The sequence below is a fragment of the Artemia franciscana genome, chromosome 9 (genome assembly GCF_032884065.1).
Source record: "Artemia franciscana chromosome 9, ASM3288406v1, whole genome shotgun sequence".
NCBI lineage: Eukaryota > Metazoa > Arthropoda > Branchiopoda > Anostraca > Artemiidae > Artemia > Artemia franciscana.
In genome coordinates this window covers 309,390-330,578 of record NC_088871.1, presented here as the reverse complement: position 1 = coordinate 330,578, position 21,189 = coordinate 309,390, and the positions used below count along the sequence as shown (strand labels likewise).

General features: G+C 34.3%; 1 protein-coding gene across 5 annotated transcripts in view; it reads left to right on the top strand.

Annotated features, from left to right (window-relative positions):
- The window catches only part of LOC136030850 (potassium voltage-gated channel subfamily KQT member 4-like), a 317,182-nt gene that overhangs the window by 239,778 nt on the left and 56,215 nt on the right, over window positions 1–21,189 (top strand). For 4 of the 5 annotated variants that reach the window (XM_065709898.1, XM_065709895.1, XM_065709899.1 and 1 more), the window contains one exon: window positions 17,302–17,429. In XM_065709898.1, coding sequence (XP_065565970.1) covers window positions 17,302–17,429 — 128 coding nt within the window. Of the gene's footprint in view, window positions 1–17,301; window positions 17,430–19,714; window positions 19,843–21,189 lie in introns of all 5 variants that reach the window. The other variant, XM_065709896.1, reaches the window with a different exon arrangement.

The window sequence follows — 21,189 nt, the reverse complement described above, 5'->3', positions numbered from 1 at the left end:
CCCTTCATGGAAATTTTCTTCCCCCGTGTCAAATTACTCCAAGAAAAGCTCCCCAACATATCCCCCTCTTCTCAATCCCTCCCCCAACCAAAAATTACCGCTAAAAACGTCTGTACACTTCCAAATAGCCATTACTATATGTAAGCACTGGTCAAAGTTTGTAACTTGTAGCCCCTCCCACGGGGACTATGGGGGAGTAAGTTGTCCTCAAAGACATAGTTATAAGGTTTTTTGACTACGCTGAATAAAATGGCTATCTCAGAATTTTGATTCAGTGACTTTGGGAAAATAATTAGCGTAGAAGGGGGCCTAGTTTCCCTCCAGTTTTTTTTGGTCACTTAAAAAGGGCACTAGAACTTTTTATTTCCCTTTTTATTTCATTCCCTCTCACAAGATTCTAGGACCACTGGGTCGATACAATCACCCATGGGAAAAAAAACAAACAAAAAAACAGATAAACACGCATCCATGATCTGCCTTCTGGCAAAAATTACATAATTCCATATTTTTGTAGATAGGAGCTTGAAACTTCTACAATAGGGTTCTCTGATGCGCTGAATCTGATGGTATGATTTTGTTGATTCTATGATTTTTAGGGGGTTGTTTCCCCCTATTTTCTAAAATAAGGCAAATATTCTCAGGCTCGTATCTTTTGATGTGTAAGACTAAACTTCATGAAACATATATATTTAAAATCAGCATTAAAATGCAATTCTTTCGATGTAGCTATTGGTATCAAAATTCCATTTTTTAGAGTTTTGGATACTATTAAGTCGGGTCGCTCGTTACTACGTTACTACGCTACCACGAACTGTTTGATTCGTAAAAGTCGATCATGAAAGCCGCACTCGGATGTGATTCCCGGCACCTCTCAAGAATAACCACCTTAAAAATTTCCACTTTGTAAACCCAAAGTATAATCCAGCTTACGTCCTCACAGTTCAAAGGCTGGATGAAAACTGATATACGCCCAGATAGGTCGCCAGGGCATAATTTATAATCCTTGCCTTGAGGGCTGTGGGGGATCGTCATCCTTAAAGACATAATTTCTGAACCTTTTAACTACATTGAACAAAATGGCTATCTCACACTTTTGATTAGATGCGTTTAAGGAAATGTAGAGCGTGGGAGGGGTGTTAGTTGCCCTCTAGTAATTTTTGACTATTAAATGAGGCACTAGCCTCTTCAATTTCTAGTTACATGAGGCTTTTTGAAAGTTTCTGCAAAAAATGGTCATCTCAAAATTTTTATCAAATCCCTTTCGGGAAAATAAGAGGTAAGGGGGTGGGGGTTATATACCCTCCAATCACTCAGAAACATAAAGAGGTCACTAGAACTTCTGATTGCCAATCAAATGAGCCCCTTCCGAGGTTTATACGATCACCCTCTCTGTGTAAACCTTAAATGCCCCAAGGGCATAACTTACAACCTTTGCAATGAGGGCTTTGGGGGGCGGATTGATCTTCAAAGACATAATTTCCAGACCTTTCAACTACGTTGAACAAAACGGCAGTCTCAAAATATTGACTTATTTGTCTGAGAAATGGGGGCGTCGGAGGGGGGTTTCTTGCCTTTTAATCACTTTCAACTATAAAAAGAAACAGTATCCCCTTTTCCAATCAAATGGACCTTTTTAGAAGTTTCTACGACAACAAATGTTTATCCCAAACTATCTATCAAATGCCTTTCAGGAAAATACGATGTGTGGGGGGGGAGGTATTTGCCCTCTGATCACTTTGTATCTTATAAAGGGTACTAGAACTTTTAAGCCCCTCAGAAGTTTATATGGCCATCTTTTCTATAAAAACTTTTTATACCCCCAGGGCCGTAACTTACAACTGTTGCCCTGAGGGCTGTGGGGGGTTGTCATCCCCAAAGACATAACTTTCCGAACTTTTAGTTACACCAAACAAAATGACTATCTAAAAGCTTTGACTGGATGTGTTTAGGGAAATGGTGGGCGTGGGAGGGGCGTCAGATGCCCTTTAACCATCTTTGTATATTAAAAGGGGCACTAGTCCCTTCAATTACCAATTAAATAAGGCTTTTTAGAAGTTTCTACGACATCAAATGGCCATCTCAAAATTTCTATTAAATGAATTTTGGGAAAATACGAGGTTGAAGGGATATCCACCCACCGATCATTCTGACTCTTAAAATCGGAACTAGAACTTCTGATTTCCTATCCAAGGAGCCTTCTCCGAAGTTTATACGATCACCTTTTCTATATATACCTTAAACCCCCCCCCCGGTATATCCCTTACAATCCTTGCCCCGAGGGCTTAGGGGGGCTATGATCCTCAAAGACGTAATTTCCGGACTTTTAAACTAAGTTGAACAAAAGGACTTTCTCAAAATTTTTATTGTATATCTTGGGGAAATGGTGGGTGTGTGAGGGGGCTAGTTGTCCTCTAATCACTTTCGACTAATAAAAGAGACACTAGTCCCTTCAACTTCAGAAGTTTCTAAGACAACAAATGATCATCTCAAAATTTCTTTCAGATGCATTTCAGGAAAATACGAGTTGTTGGGGGGAGGTCTCCACCCTCTGATCACTTTGAATCTTATAAAGGGTTCTAGAACTCCAGATTACCAATCCAATGAGCCCATCCGAAGTTTATACGACAACCCTTTCTATAAAAAAAACTTTATATGCCCCCAGGGCATAACTTAGAACCCTAGCCCTAAGGGCTATGTGGGGTTGCCATCCCTGAAGACATAATTTCTGTAATTTTCAACTACACCGAACAAAATGGCTATCTCAAAATTTTGATTGTATGTGTTCGGGGAAGTGGCGGGCGTGTGAGGGGGTTAGTTGCTCTCTAATCACTTTCCACTATTAAAAGAGGCACTAGCCTCTTTAATTTCCATTCGAATGAGCCTTTTTGGAAGTTTCTACGACAACAAACGATCATCTCAAAAATTACTATCAGGTGCATTTCAGGAAAATACGGGGTTTTGGGTGGGGAGGTATTCGCCCTCCGACTACTTTGAATCTTATAAAGGGTACTAGAACTTCCGATTACTAATCCTACGAGTCCCTCACAAATTTATACGATCACCCTGTCGATAAAATCTCTAAAAGCCCCCAGGGCATAATGTACAATCCGTGTCATGAGTGCTGTGGGGTTTTGTCACCCCAAAGAAGTAATTTCTGAACCTTTTATCTACACCGAACAAAATAGCTATCTCAAAGTTTTTAGTGTGGGCGTGTTAGGGGGGTTAGTTGCCCTCCAATCACTTTGGACTATTAAAAAAGGCACTAGCCCTTTCAATTTCTAGTGGAATGAGCCCTTTTTAAAGTTTCTACGATAACTCCTTCGATATGAAGCGTCCTGGTCTAAAACCAAAAACTAAAAACAAACAAATAAAAAATAATTTCGCACATTATGCCAACATCGTTCTTTACTTAGGTAGCACTTCTGCGCTTCCTATGGAAGATATTTCTTATCTGTAAAATAAAATATGTGAAAACCATCTTTTGTCAATAGAAAAGAAAAATAAAAGAATGAAAGTGGGCTGCCATTTATTTTTTTATCTTTCAAACAGTTCGTGGTAGCGAACAGTTACATCAAACAGTTCGTGGTAATGAACTGTAATTAAGGAGCGACCAGGCTTAATAGTAACCGAAACTCTAATAAATGGAATTTTGATACCAATAGGTACATCACAAGAATTGGATTTTTGTGTTGATTTCAAATATATAAGTGTCATCAAAAGTAATGTGCCTGTGAACACTTGCCTTATTTTCGTAAAAAGGGTGAAAAACCCCCTAAAAGTCATGGAATTGTAATGAAAATTACACCATTAGGTTCAACGTATCAGAAAACTCTACTGTAAAGGTTTCAAGCTCCTATCTGCAAAAATGTAGAATTTGTATTTTTTTAGAATTTATATTTTTTGCCAGAAGAAAGATCATGGATGCGTGTTTATTTATTATTTTTTTCCTTCTCTTTTTTTGTTTTTTTTTTCCTTCAGGGGTAATCGTATCAACCCAGTAATCCTATAATATCGTGAGAGAGCTCATTTGAACGGATTTTGAAAGTTATAATGCCCTTTTTAAGTATCCAAAAAATAAAAAGGAAACTAGACCCCCTCTCACGCTCGTGTTTTTCTCAAAGTCACCCGATCAGAGTTTTGAGATAGTAATTTCTTACAGCATATTCTATAAATCTCATAAATTTGTCTTAAAAATGATTTAATCCCCCACAATCACTGAACAAAGGGCTGCAAGCTATGAACTTTGCCCATTGTTTACATATTGTATTGGTTACCGAGAAGAATACAGACGTTTTCAGGTGGGATTTTTTCTGGTTGAGGTGGGTTGGTGGAGGGGGAGGGGGTTATGTAGGATAATCTATTCCTGGATTAACTGTTCATGGGGAGTGAGAATTTTCTCACTTTCAGATTTCCCAGCATTATTTAAAAAATGATCATAAATTATATTTTAGGAATACAAGTTTTCTCAACTGAAAGTAAAGAGCCACATTAAAAATTAAAATAAACAGAAATTATTGCGTATATTAGGGGGCTCTCCTGATCGTTAATACCTCTCTCTTTATGCTAAAGTTTTTGTTTTTAGTACTTTCAAAAGAGCTATTTATTCTGATTAAACGACTTTTGTGCTTCAAGGGTCATTCTTAAACATTTGGAACAAATTTCGAACTTTAGCGTAAAGAGCGAGGTATTGATGATGGGGCGAACTCCCTCATATACGTAATAATTTCTCATCCTTTTATGTTTTAATGTGGCTCCTTACTTTAAGTTGTTTAGTTTAAATTGTTTGTTTTATTTAATTTAATACAAAGCTAAAGATTTCAATTTCATTAATAGGTTTTTCGTTTTTATATTTTGATGAGATTGTGGGTAAGTTTTTTTTTTGCTTGATTTGGCAAAAAAGTAATTTTTACATTATATTATAAACCATATCTTCGATGAAATCTCACCTAAAATAAGGCTTCCAAATATCAGATTAATTAAAGTCTACTTGCTTCATTTTTAGAAACATTAGCGTTAAAGTAATAAACAAATATAAACAATACAAAACCTGAACATTTTGCTAAGTCAAAGCGTACTGAAATCAATGCGAAAGGTTTACACTCTCTAAAGATTTCTTTTATTCGAAGACCTTTTAATTCTATTTTATCTCGTTGTTTGTCTTAAAGACACTCTAAATTTTGCCCCTGGATCCTTCAGCTCCATGGAATTTTATCAACAGGTTCTGGTGCTTTTAAGGTCAAACAAAAACTAAATTAATACAAGAACAACAATGCCCTTCAAACGATCTCAGAGGAAGATATGCACTTAGAACACGGAAAGATGGATTGCTTTAATAATTGTAATAAGTCCTAGTTATGGCGGAAAAACAGCCAGTAGTTGCGTGTCTGTCATCAGATATTTCTGCTTCCTGTGTTCCCAACTACCATCCTATTTCTCCTTGGAAGCTATAATACTTAGGAAACACGCCAATATATAATCAAATGTTTCCTCGCAAAAGTTTACTTTTTTATTATAAAGACTTTCTAAATAGTTTGGCTTTCATGGATATCTCACACGTGGGCTTTATGGACGCTCTTTAATGTTTAGTGTTATTTGACTTTTCGTCTTTGCGTGGAAAATTTTGATCTAAACTGGTTTAATTGCAATGGTCTTTGGTGATTCAAAAGACGATAAGTTACAAACTATATATAAAATGTATTCAGAATCTATGGGATTCAAAGGAGTTTTCACCACTTTGCGATTATATTGAGAAGACTCCTTTGCTTTCTGCTAATTCTGATTAAGAAAGAAAACAAATTCAACTCCTTCAACTGGTCAAAACTTGATGTTTCCGTCTCCACTGACGGCAAAAACATAACGAGGCTGCTTATAAATGAAGCTTTCGAAGAAACGAACGGATTATCCACAAACCTCTTGAAGGTAGTAATTCAACAATTCAATAAAAAAAATAAAATACTGGATCATTCCTCGAAATATTTTAGTCGGCTAAGATGATTGCATTACATAAAGGCAAAGACCCATTTGAACCACCGAAGTGCCGCTCGATATCTATCCATTGTGCAGTTTCAACGTTGATCTCTGTATAAGAAGATTGTATCCTGTCTACTTGCAAAACAACTCTTCTCCGTCCCGACTCCGATTTTTTTCATAATTTGACTGAGAATAGGTTGTAAATTTTTACCAATTCATTCACGATATCCTCGATCATAGTAAAATACTTGCTGCTGCTTCCCTTCTTATAAAGATGATATTTGACACTATTTCCGGCTCTATTGTATAGTTTAAAGCAAATGACGTGGAACTGGAGCTCCAATGAGAGATATACACACGTAATAACTAACAAAGTCTCAATTTGTTAGTGATGGTAATATTGTTTGTGCTGATGTGTCTCTGTCAAAAGCTGTCGGTGTGCCTCAGGGTTCAATTCTGTGTCCTCTCTTGTTCCTCATTTGCAATACACACGTAATAACTAACAAAGTCTCAATTTGTTAGTGATGGTAATATTGTTTGTGCTGATGCGTCTCTGTCCAAAGCTGTCGGTGTGCCTCAGGGTTCAATTCTGTGTCCTCTCTTGTTTTTCATTTGCCTTAATTACCTATCCTGTGCTCAGAAGGACTTTTAATTAATTATATAATTTCACGCCTAAAATTTCTCCTACCTTGTTATGCCGTGTGCTAAGCGCAGTTTTTCCTTATTTCCTTCTTACCGTAATCATTTTCCCTTTGTTTATTTTAATGCATTTAAGAGTCATCTAGCTCCTTTTCAGAGGCTACAGTTTAAGGTAATTCAGGTTTAGAAGGATTTTTTGCCATCTTCATCGTTATTGCAAGGTTCACCTCGTACTAAGAGTGCCTATTAACTTCTTGATATTTTGGGTCTTTCTCAATTGCCTAAATTTGTGCGACTATTTTGCTGGGATCCTATATCAAAAATAGTGTGCCTTCAATTATGTATGCACTTGATTTATTTCCTATGCACCAAGACCGTCATTACCCTGCTCGTTCTGGTTCTAATCCTTGTCAGAAGTGAGTGATCTACGTTTAGTTTTAGTATTGTCTTCTTAAATCTTATTATTATCTAGGTATTAATCAAATCGTTCGCATTTCCCTTCTTTTTCAGGAAAAAATGTATGATTGTTTTTAACGTCGTATCAAGGGAAAAGGGGGGAGGTATGGAGTTTGCACCCCCAAACCCCGAAATGTTTGTCCGACTCATAAAACCGAAACAAAATGCATAAAAACAATTTTCTGATGCGTTTTTTCAATTTTTTTGTAATCTCCTCGCTCCGAATAAAAATACTGAATATGGTCCTCGTTACTTTGCTTGATTAGTATAGAAAGTGATTCAACCTTATATTCGGTTGTATATACATTTTTTATGATTTGGCTGCAAGGTTTGCTTTTACTGGCTTCTATGATGTTCCAACATAAGCGTTTTATTGAGGGATTTATTCGGAGGATATTGAGGCTTTGATCTGTCAGGCAAAGTTGCATTATGTCTTTGTTCCTACTTTTTTTTTACTGTGTATCCTATCAGTTCCCTCTCTCCTTGGCAAATGATTTAAACTGTCCTGCCGTGTTATATTTTATTACATATTGCTATTTTTATATAATCTAGAATTTGATTACCAAGTATATGAAAAAATTTAGAACTTATTTAACAGTTTTAATTTTGACTTTTAATTTAAACTTACTACTTTAATATTAATGGTATCCATCTCAGCCTTTCTTCTAGGAAATAGACATCAGTAATGGTTCTTATTGGCACATATCTTATGCCAATAAAACCGGAAAATATCGGTTGAAAACAGTGCACATTATCATAAATTCTTACAATACAATGTGACTTTTACATAACCGCATACAGGATAGCTTACTTTTTATATTAACATCAAATATTTAGGGGATGTCTATATTTACTTTTTATCAAGTATCCTATTTATATTGAAATTAAATATTTAGGGGATGTCTATATTTTTCGTTTCGAGCTGATATAATATAAATATTACCGATATGATAAAGAAGAATGAATTCAGAGTTGGTATAGGTGAGCTTACTCATACAACCCTTGATACTTTTTTCTTGTTCAATGAATCACTTAAAAAAAAATCTTTCTGAATGATTTTCTAAAAAAATTAGTATGTCGTCAAAAATTTGTTCCAATGTGAATGAATTTCAAATTACCCCAAAAAAGTTACAATTCCGAAATGCATTAACAATCGACGGACGTAGCGTAACCTACGGAATTAAAACTACGAAAAGTTTCTTATTAAACCTTTTAAAACACGAGATTTCATTTAGACTTTTAAAAAATTGTGTTTAGTTTCCTTGAGAGTAATACAAAACACTTGATTAGAGTTTGATGAAATAAATCTATGATGGTGATAGTGGTCATCCTTACTACCAATATATCTATACTATTTCATAAGCTAAATATTCCACAAGTAATAAATTAACATTTAAATTTATAACTAGATGAAAATGTTAGCAAAATGAACGTTCTTTTAGAGGTTTCGTGAAGTCATTGTGCAAGATTAGGTTTTAAAATTAATTTTAAAAAGCCGAAGTTGATAAGACAAGGAATAAGTGAAGGTGAAAAGATGACGTTGAGCAAAGATAAGATTGATCAAGTGGACAGCTTCACTTACATACTAGTAAAGACCATGGTTGCAGTGAAAATAGTAAAAATAGAATAGGCAAGACTCAGGGCATTTTTCTTACAGTTGCAAAAAGCTTGGAAGAATAGGATCATAAGTCTGCGAACCAGTATTAGAGTACTGGAAGCTACAATGATGACAGTGGTCAAGTATGATTTTGAAGTGGCGGGGCTCCAAAAAGTGAATATAGATGGCTCTAAATATTTTTGTTCGGCTGGGAGTGGGCCAAAAAAGTTTAGTCCCTGATTAGTTGTATTTTAAGCGAGCTAAAGTATTCAATATAATAGGATTCTCAGTACTTCTCGAGAAAATAACCAAAAGCGATGCGCGTGCCTGGGTAGACCAAAAGATACTATGCCTATCTGATTCTCCCAGTTACGATTTACCCAACCATTGAATCGAATTCTTAGATTGTTGGGAAAATTATTGATCTGCTTGTCGAAGAATGGACTAAATATTTAGCAACACTAAGCAAAACACAGCAACAAAAAACTTTATGTACCATCCTGAAAAGAACAATTTTTGAAAGAAAAATTCGAAAAAATTTATTAGTATAGGGACTGTGGGATATATCACTGAAGCCGACAAAAAAATATAGAAAAAAGATTCTCAAGAATTTTTAGTAATAAGAAATTTGAAAATAATATCATGGAAATTTCTACTCTAATCTACACCTGGACCAACAAGAAAATTGGAAAAAGACAAGACGCAATTAACTTTAATTCAAAAATAAGAATTATCACGCAAAAGCCTCAGAAGAAATATAACGGAGGTACCACGACTAAAAAGAGCTTAGTATCAACTATACTATTTAAAGCCTAAGGAAAATAGGCTTTAAACACATATAAGGACATTACCTTTTCACTGAATCATCTTTTAGAAGGAATCCACGAGTCTAGTGTGAGTGCTGCCATCCAACGCTAAACTAAAAACTAAAGTGATTTTCCTGTTCCACATAAAAAAAATTAGGGATAAGGGATCAATAAAAACACGTTTTAAAACAACCGTAAACGGAAAAACAAACGTGGGTGATTAATTTCAGATAGCAGGATTCAACACCATCGACGCCATCGTGAATTAGTTCAAGTTTCTTACCAGATTTAATTGCAGATTCTTAGCAATTACTGACAGGGGAAGAACTTTGCCTTAGTTAGGGATTAAATAAAAAAACTAGTTTTTTTAACTTAAAGTAAGGAGCGACATTAAAACTTAAAACGAACAGAAATTACTCCGTATATGAAATGGTTTGTCCCCTCCGCAATCCCTCGCTCTTTACGCTAAAGCTTTTAATTGTTTTAAAAAGCAGAATTGTGGCAAAGAGTCAAACTTTAGCGTAAAGAGCGAGGGATTGCGGAGAGGACAACCCATTTCATATACGAAGTAATTTCTGTTCGTTTTAAGTTTTAATGTCGCTCCTTACTTTCAGTTAAAAAAACTAGTTTATTTTATTTAATTTCTGAACGTTTTTGAATTAATGCATGTTTGATTTTGGCTCTCCACACATAAGTTATTGAAATGAAATTTGTATATTATTTTTTTTTGGCTAAATGGCTTTTTCTTAGTTTTGATCAGACGATTTTGAGAAATAAGGGGCGGGGAAGGAGGCCTAGCTGCCCTCCAATTTTTCGGTTACTTAAAAAGGCTACTAGAACTTTTAATTTTTAACGAACGTTTTTATTAGTAAAAAATATGCGTAACTTGAGAATTAACTTACGTAACAAACTTTTATATTCTTATATTTTTATTATGTGTACGAGGGGGTTTTTACCCTCGTTAATACATCGCTATTTACACTAAATCGTAAGTTTTGTCCCAATTTTTTAAGAATGACCCCTGACTCAAAAAGGCCGTAGAATAAATAGTTGAAATTACTAAAAATTCTTTAGCATAAAGAGCGAGGTATTTATCTCCTCCTAAATACCTCGCTCTTTATGCTAAAGTATTTTTAGAACCCCTTATATGCGTAATAATCTCTGTTTGTTTTAAATTTAAATGCTATTTTTTACTTTCAATTGAAAAAACGTTTTCATGTTTATTTTTTCATTGTTTTTTTTATAGTAATGCTAGAAAATCCTGCGCCCTTTTCATTGAATTTTTCTTCCCCCGTGACATAATCCTCCAAGGAAAGATCCTCCCACATAGCCCCCTCCCATCAACCCCACCCCCTAAACAAAAAAATTCCCCCCTGAAAACGTCTGTATACTTCCCAATAGCCATTACTATATGTAAACACTGGTCTAAGTTTGTAACTTGCAGCCCCTCCCCCAGGGATTGTGAGGGAGTAAGTCATTCCCAAAGACATAGTTATTATGGTTTACAACTATGCGGAACAAAATGGATTTCTCAAAATTTTAATCCGTTGACTTTTGGAAAAAATTAGCGTGGTAGGGGGCCTAGGTGCCCTCCAATTTTTTTGATCACTTAAAAGCGGCACTAGAACTTTTCATTTCCGTAAGAATGAGCCCTCTTGCGACACTCTAGGACAACTTGATCGATACGATGACCCCTGGGAAAAAAACAAAAACAAAAAAAAAAAACAAATAAACACGCACCCGTGATTTGTCTTCTGGCAAAAAATACGAAATTCCACATTTTTTTAGGTAGGAACTTGAAATTGTTGCTGTAGGGTTCTCTGATACGCCGAATGCGATGGTGTGATTTTCGTTAAGATTCTATGACTTTTAGGGGATGTTTTCCCTTATTTTCCAAAATAAGGGAAATTTTCTTAGGCTCGTAACTTTTGATGACAAAGACTAAATTAATTGAAACTTATATATTTAGAATCAGCGTGAAAATTCGATTCTTTTGATGTATCTTTTAGCATCAAAATTCCGTTTTTTAGAGTTTCGTTTACTATTGAGCCGGGTCGCTCCTTACTACAGTTCGTTACCACGAACTGTTTGAAAACCAGAAATACGATGAAGGAAAACCTAAATAGAGCCCGCACCTTGCATAATTTACTCCATAGGATTTACCAGAATAATGGTAAGATCACAAGACCGCAGTAATAGGACAGTTAAAGATCGTAATTTCATCTAATTTAGCTGAATTAATTTCTTTTTCCAATTCTTTCCAATTTCAAGATCCATCGGATAGTCCGTCTTGTCTATATCTTAGACAACTCTTGAGAGCCCACCTTTATTTTTGTTGTGCTTCAAACACATTTTTATATAGTTGACAAACGTCAGATATCCAGATAAGTAGCCATAATACGGCTTCATTTTGTTCATGGCTCCTTATTAGCTCCAGTTTTAGGTGACTGTTGGATCTTATTTTAAGGGAGGTAACTTTTAGGGACAACACCCTCATGACAGGAAGATCGTTCCAAATCGAACTGCAACGTCAAACGAATCTGTTCTTCAAAATACTCTGTTCTTGGCCCGCCAAGCTTCAGATAATGGGGCTGAGCTATGTGCTTTCTTGTCTGTCTTGTCGGGTCGACAATGAGGTTGAGGGGTACAACACGAGAGAGCTCTAGAGAAGGAGGTGAATTTTTGCACTTGCAGAAAAGAGCCATTGACGCTACATCAAACTTTTCACTAAAGGACTGAAGAAAGCCACGAGGAGCGAGTGAAAATGTCCCATTAGCTCTTTTCTGAATCATTTGAAGTGGTGCCAATAATGTTTTTCACTCTTCTCAGCTCAGGACTGCATGGCTAAACAGGTTTCCTTGTTCTTCTTCTTATTTCCTATTAAGGGACTGCAACCTTGTCAGAGCTTTTGAGACACCACAATATCTGGTTGTTATATTGATTAAAATCCTATTAGCTTTAGGCAGGGTAAATAAGAGGGTACATATAAGGAAATAAGAAGTATTGTTATAGTTGAAATTTATAATGGTATATTAGTGTTACTATGAAAAGTCAAAATTAGAGAATGTCGACATTTACCTGTGAATATCCGAAATCACTTTTTTCTCCTTGGATTTAATCAGTTTTGCTAGTCAGCATTCTCAGTCTTATGCAAGGTTTAATGGTTACAGGTTATGTTAAATTTTTAACCTATTTTTGAGATTAATAGCCTAATTTATCCTAACCTTAACTTTTACCATTAAACCTTGCATAAGACTGACAAAGCTCATTGGCAAATCTGATTTAATCTAAGCAAAGAAAAAGAAATTTTGGACATTCACCGGTCAATGTTGACATTTATCAGATGTCGGTCTTTCTAGATAATATTAGTACTTTTACGATTTCACCAAAAAAAACCATTTAAAGGCAGATATAGGCATGATCAGTAATTTCATTTCTACCAGAAAAAAAGATCAAAAGTGGAAGGTAATCTAATGCTTAGACACCTTCTTAGATATACAATGGTGGAACTTTACTGTGTAAGAAACAAATCATGTAATCAATATTTGAGAGGCCCCTAGATTTTACACACACGCAAACCATAGATTTTCTGCAATTATTATAAAGTCGTGGGGTCTATCAAGTAGCTGTGTGGTTCGAACAGATTCATGTTTTTCATCGGTGTAAATATTTCCAATAACTATAGCGGCCCAATATATTCTATAGCGGTTTTTTATTTTGATTTAAAAGAGAATTTTCGAACTAGAGTAATCTTGAAAAAATTTGTCGCAAGTTCATATTCTTCCCTTTGTGAATAAAATAAATGTTTTTCAAGGCGGTTTGGCCGAATTTTATAGCCAAGACATGTTCGTCACAGGGATAAAATGACGGAGACAGAAAACTACTTTTGTTTGACAATACAGGCTAAGCCACCAGATTGCCTACTCAAAGTAGATCTAGCACTTGTTATGAAAACGAGTTGGGTCGCACTGCGGCACAAAAGCTTAAACTGTTTGCATGCACTTATATGTGCACTTTTTTTCGACTTTATGTCTTGTAAAACGAAGGTTCAATTTTGGTCTTCAGGTCAAGGGGAACAAGACTAGAATTGCTACAGATGAGAATGACCGGTAGGTAACCGTGACCAATGAGAGACTAAAAACCTGTGACCAATCATTTCAAAGTTGGCCTCTCAGGATATTGGAATTTGTCCGCAACTTCGATTTTAAGAACAATCAACTCACTGTATGCATGTTAGCATATGATACCAAATTATTGTCCATCGAAAGTAAGGTCCTTAGTGTTCTTCATATTACGGCTGAAACTGCTCCAGTCATTAATTTTTTGTGTAATCTACAATTAACACTTTCTTTCCATTGTGAAGCCATTGTGAAGCCAAATAAACAAGGTTGCCTTTGCAGTATTGAGAAAAAATGGGTATTTGCAAGTATTGGGTATTAAAATGGGTATTTGCAAGTGGATCATAAAAATGGGTATTTGCAAGTATTGGGATTGTGAAGCCAAATAAACAAGGTTGCCTTTGCAGTATTGAGAAAATTGAGGACCAGATCTGCTCTTTGCGCACATTTTGGGATATATCTTGTATCCCCTTTATAACTGACAACTGGTAACAGCACTTAAGTCCTAGCTAAACGGAGGTTTAAAATTAGTCCTCAAATAAAGGGGAACAATACCAAAACTACAACTATTTAGACTCAAAAGGAGTTAAATTTGACCAATATTAGACTAAGAAGCTATGACTAATCATATCAAAGTTTACCCCTCAGGATGTTGAAAGTCATCAGTGACTTCATTTAAATGAATAATTTGCTCGCAAAGCTCACTTGAATCGGAAAACATTATTTCAAGACGTCGGAAGCATTTACTAGCCCTTGTAGGAATATTTTCGTAAGCCCTAACCGCATTTGAGCAACAAAATATCAATCCTGTAGTGCAATGGATTGATAAACTTACTCATAAGCTTACTCATACTTACTCTTACTCATACTCATAAGCTTAATAACTGCTTTTGAAGTTTTCGCCTAGGTACAAGCTGCTCCAAGAGAGAGACAACAGATGGTGTAAATGAGTTAGAAATTTGGAAGTCCTATCTTTGTTCAAGTATTCACACTCACGGCATCTATGTTAAAATGTTGCTTCCATTGGTACAGCCATCTCTTGTGACTCCTAGGATGTGTCCCTACTAGGGATGGATCATCAATCACTTTTGCCAGGTTGTAGAATGCCCAATTAGCTATTTTCTGTAGGAAACACTGTTTCAAACAGTGACGAATTGTAGTAAGGAGCAACCCAACTCAATAGTAACTGAAACTCTGAAACAGCGGATTTTGATACCAATAGTTACATCAAAAGAATTGAGTTTTAATGCTGATTTTAAATATATAAGTTTCATTAAGTTTAGTCTTACCCATCAAAAGTTACGAGCCTGAGGAAATCTGCCTTATTTTAGAAAATTGGAGGAGACCCCCTAAAAGTCATAGAATCTTAATGAAAATCACAACATCAAATTCGGCGTAACAAAGAACCCTACTGTAGAAGTTTCAAGCTCATATCTACAAAAATGTGGGATTCTGTATTTTTTGCCAGAAGACAAATCACAGATGCGTGCTTATCTGTTTGTTTTTTTTTTTGTTTTTTTTTTCCCAGAGGTGATCGTATCGACCCAGTGGTCCTATAGTGTCACGAGAGGGCTTATTCTAACGGAAATTAAAGTTCTAGTGCCCTTTTCAAGTGACCAAAAAAATTGCAGGACACCTAGGCCCCTTCCCACGATCATTTTTTTCCCAAAGTCACCAGATCAAAAATCTGAGATGGCCATTTTATTCAGCAAAGTCGAAAAACCAAATAACTATTTCTTTGGGGACGACTTATTCCCTCAAAGTCCCCATGGGAGGGACTGCAAGTTACAAACTTTGACCAGTGTTTACATATAGTAATGGTTACTGGGAAGTGTACAGACATTTTCAGAGGGTTGTTTTTGGTTGGCGGGGGGGGGGGGGGTTGAGGGGAGGAGGTTACGTGGGTGGATTTTTCCATGGAGGATTTTGTCATGGGGAAAAAGAATTTCCATATAGGGGGGCTCAGGATTTTCTAGTATTATTTAAAAAACAATGAAAAAATAAACAGGAAAAAAGTTTTTTCAACTGAAAGTAAGGAGCAGCATTAAAACTTAAAACAAACAGAAATTATTACGCATATGAGGGGCTCACCTCCTCCTAATACCTCGCTCTTTACGCTAAGTATTTTAAAAAGTATTTTTAGTAATTTCAACTATTTATTCTACGGCCTTTGTGATTCAGGGGTCATTCTTAAGGAGTTGGGACAAAATCTAAGGTTTAGTGTAAAGAGTGAGGTGATGACGAGGGGGCGAACCCCCTCATATAAGTAATAAAAACTTACGAATATAAAAGTTCGTCATGTAAGTTAATTTGTAAGTTATATATATTTCTTACTAATAAAAACGTTCGTAAAAGATTAAAGGTTCTAGTTTCCTTTTTAGGTAACCAGAAAATCGTAGGATGACTAGGCCTCTTCCCCCGCTCCTTTTTTCTCAAAATCGTCCGATCAAAACTATGAGAAAGCCATTTAGCAAAAAAAAATATTATGCAAATTTTGTTTTAGTTATTAATGTTTCGAGAGCCAAAATCAAAACATGCATTAATTCAAAAACATTCAGGAATTAAATAAAAAAAAAATAAGTTTTTTTAACAGAAAGTAAGGAGCGACATTAGCTAAAGTTTTGAAGTTTTTTACTAAAGTAAAACGCTAAAGTTTTTTACTGTTTTAAAAAGTAGAGTTGAGAGAAGGAGTCAAACTTTAGCGTAAAGAGCCATAAAACCTTATGGGGGAGATTGTCTTGAAGTGTTTTTTCGTTTATGAAATTTTATGAAATTTGTTTTGAATTGTTTATGAAATTTGGTCAAATTAGAAAAATACATATTATTTTTGTATTATTGCGTTTCGCTAAGCACCTTTTGTACTATTACAATTCGAATTGAGATTAGAAACAACATAAGGAGTAATAAGAATGAAAGTAGGAATTGGTTCAATGAGAACACAAATATTGCTTTTGGTAATTGGAGTTGGAAATGACGATTCTTTGGGTTTATGTACTAGTGCAGAAATGGAGACGCAAAGAAATTCAGTCTGAAAGAGCCAGAACTCAAAATCTCACCTGGATGGGGGAGGGACTTGAGTTTTGTATCAATTATTTTCTTGGCCTAAAGTGTTAAAATATATATATATTATTTATCCGTGTAAAAAAGCAAAAAAATTATAAAATTTTGAAAACATATTTTTTGCTTAAGCATTTAGGATGATATTCGTGCTCAGTTCTCTTGCACCGTAAAGTCTGTGCTCCTCTTGCTCCATCTCCTGGGTGCGTTTCTGTTTGGAAGTCATATGACTTACTTGTTTTATTTGAGTAGTTTTATGATAGTAGTATAATAATTACCAAATTATAATTATGTATAAAATAGATTATATAACATAAATTATAACGATATATAAGATAACTATAATAATAATTAATTATAAAGTTGATAATATAGTAGTTTTTATTAGTTTAATTTGAGTAGCTTATTGAGTAATTTAATATATTTAGTAATTATTTGTTTTTCATTTTTGCTCCAATTTCAATTTTAGATAGAGTTCAGTTTCATCAGATCCTTATTATTCCACCATGAAACTAAATTTAAATGTCTTCCATTGTTTTTGTTTCATTCTTTGCTTTTAATTTTTTTAGGCTAGATTTTTATTGGAGAATTTTCAATATTCTCTTTTTCTCATAAATTTTTAGAAAAAGAAATAGTTAAAAAACTACTTTTCTGTTAGATTCGCTTTCTTGTTGCTCGTCGTAAGTTCAAAGAAGCTTTCAAGCCATACGACGTCAAAGACGTCATCGAACATTATTCTGTTGGTCATAGTGATCTTATAAGTCGGGTGAAAATAGTTCAAACCAGGTCAGAGATGCATGCAAGCAAATTCTTGGGCTTGATGGCCTTTTATTAACAAGTTGTGAATTCGCTTGCTATCGGGAATGCTTGCTAATATTTTCACAAATTTGTAAATATAAACTTGGCACTTTATATATATATATATATATATATATATATATATATATATATATATATATATATATATATATATATATATATATATATATATTCAATGCTTTTGGAATTTTGCAATACATACGAACGTTATTCACGTAGCCACGCCTGATTTCTTTTTTTTTTCAACCTAGATATCCTATACATTTTTGAGTCAGAAGAAGACCTATTCACCCTGTGTAATATTTTTTGATAACGCAATCATAAAGTTTGGCCTTGACAGCCTTTATTTTAACGAGTTGTGAGTTCGCTTGCTGTCAGCAATGCTTGCTAATATTTTCACGAATTTGTAAAATATGTTTGTGTATTTTTAATGCTTTTAAGAGTAATTTGTAATATATGGTAATATTTGCAATTTAACTAAGCCTGATTTTTTTTTTTTTTTTTTTTTAATCTACATATTGTATTCATTTTGAGCTGAAGGTTAGTGGATTCTTCTTCAATGGTAATTTTCATTAAACAAGATCATGAAAGAATGAGTAAATTCATTTAAGATCAGCTACGTCATATCGTTTTTGTCGCATTTCAGACAAAAAAAACATTTTTTTTTAATATTCCGACTAGAGTAAGTCAGCGTGAACGAAAAATTTTCAGCCAAATTTCTATTTGTTTCTTAAAAATTTTAACACGCCTCCAAAAATTTATTCGTAAGCCCCTTGAAAATTGTTCCCCCGTTTGTCTTTACCCTTGTTTGAATGACACTCCTACTGCATTCATTTCCTGAATATTTTCATCTTTTCTCACCAGTCTGTCAGTCATACTATTATATTAATCGGTCCCTAGAAACAGTATTGTCAGTTCTCCTAAAAATGGTATGTACTAATTCCCCTAGAATGTGCAAAGATGTTTCCGAAAATTAACGCGGAAGATGGTATAGAAACTCTGCTAGTGTCAATTGTATATACAAAATTTAATAAATTTTGAGGAGCGGCTTCCAGTTCTACAAACGAATGTATTTTGGAAGGATCTTGACATTTTGGGGGATAAGGGGGATAATAAAGCAGATAAAATTAAAACATGTAAATATAAGATAATATGACAAATTATAGGAAAACCATAGCTATCCCAACGTTTTTGGTAATGAAAACTACTAAAAAAAAAACTCATAAGAAAACTCCTGCTTCTTGTATAGGGTCTTATGCTGCCGTTTTCAACATTTTCAACATTTTCCGTTTTCAACATTTTTCAACGTTTGTTGACAGCAGTATTCTTGAAACATATTAGAGACAAGATTATGGATTAATTATAGCCTCTCTTCATTAAATAGGGATTAGTTATTTAAAAAATATATATAAATCTAAGTGGATATTTTGTTAAGTTGGAATTTCAGTTGAAAATTCTTTAATTTTTGAGGAAAATATTTGTTAGATAGTTCTGCAAGAAACATATTGGTTCCTTCTTTGCATTTGAAATTAAGTCACAAATTTTGTCTCGATTACATGTAAACAAGGTGTGCGCCCGTTCTTTGGTGGGATAAAAGTATCTTTATGACTAACAGCAAAATTTTTTCTATTTAATTAAAATTGACATGAAATATAACAAAGATATTTATCATGATTTGAAGCCTTCTTTGATAATTATTATCAAAATAAATCGATTCACGTTAGTTAATAGTTATGGCAACACTGCAACTTTTTTATTATTAGCTTAAGCTCCTTGTCTCTCGACGTCGATTTCGCGAAGCTATTTCGCGAAGCGATTTCGCGAAGCGTCGAAAATATTTGTTAGATAGTTCTGGAAGAAACATATTGGTTCCTTCTTTGCATTTGAAATTAAGTCACAAATTTTGTCTCGATTACATGTAAACAAGGTGTGCGCCCGTTCTTTGGTGGGATAAAAGTATCTTTATGACTAACAGCAAAATTTTTTCTATTTAATTAAAATTGACATGAAATATAACGAAAATATTTATCATGATTTGAAGCCTTCTTTGATAATTAATATCAATATAAATCGATTCACGTTAGTTAATAGTTATGGCAACACTGCAACTTTTTTATTATTAGCTTAAGCTCCTTGTCTCTCGACGTCGATTTCGCGAAGCTCAAAGACCCTATGACGTTAAATTAATATCAATTTAAATCGATTCACGTTAGTTAATAGTTATGGCAACACTGCAACTTTTTTATTATTAGCTTAAGCTCCTTGTCTCTCGACGTCGATTTCGCGAAGCTCAAAGACCCTACGACGTTAAAGATGTAATAGAACAGTATTCACAAGGTCATGCTGATTTGCTTGGCCGTGTTCGAACCGTCCATGGAAGGTAACTTAATGTTGTGACTAATTGTTCATTATGTAGGCCAGGCTTCCACGATGATCTTTTCAAATTATGCAAAGGCCCATCATTATTTCATTGAACTGTAAAACACGCACACACGAAAAAAAAACTTGGGTGAATTATTCACCGTGCCAGCCAGGCTGTAGATGTGTTGTCTGCATGATCACAGCACCATCTGTTAAAAAATTCCTTCTTCTTCCTTCTGATGTAGAGCTTCTAGAATAAGGCCACATACTCCGTCTTTACCAAAAGAATATATTTTATTCGAAAAAACATTGAAATTTTTTGCACACAGTGCTATCTGTTTTTCTAAGGATTTTATAGAGAGAAAAAAATTATGGTGTTGTGTTACCTTATTGTAAAAGCTCTGCTTCGGCAGGAACTATATTCGTCTTATGGTATAATTATACTCATATATATATATATATATATATATATATATATATATATATATATATATATATATATATATATATATATATATATATATATATATATATATGTATATATATATATATATATACATATATTATATTATATTATTTATTATTAATATATTATTATATATTATATTATTATATATATATCATAATTATACTCATAATATTCGTTAAAACATGCATGCGGCGCAAATGCAAAGACTGAAATACAGCAACTGAATTTAATTCCTTCACTTGTTCAAAATAGTACTAGGAAAAATTTGTTTGTTGGTTGTTATAAGTATCTCGAAACGACCTAATTCGAAATCCTATGGGAACATTTTAAATTTTTTTACAAGCTCTTCTATATTTTTTTTTATTTTTTATAGACTATATAAAAACCTTGTCTGGGTTGGGAGGATGTCATAAATAAAGATTTAAAGGAAATGGGAACTTCCTGGGAGGGTGTAAAGAGGGAGGCTTTAAATAGATTAGGTTGGAGGAGAAGCGTGCGTAGCTGTGTTGGCCTCAGGCGGCTTGGTGCTGCAGTGAGTTATTAGTAGTAGTAGTAGTAGTAGTATATAGCTCGACAGCATCTTTATAGGTTATTCAAATAAAAAAGTTCAAAGCCTATTAAAGTCCCCCTTTGGCCTTTTTTTTAACTAGAGTAATGTATAAATTTTGCCCATATAATTTCGATATTCTCTAAATCTGGAACATTCATCACCTAAAAAGTAGCTCTTTAACCGAAAATAAAGTTCTTAACAGATTCGATATTGGGTTTGTTGTTGTTGTTTGGGGTTTGACGCGTTCGACCAATAGGTCATATGCATTCGTATCACTCAGTTGTTCTGTGCCTTCTATGATCACTAGCTTGCTTGGGTGTCACTTACTCATTATTCACTGAGCCAGA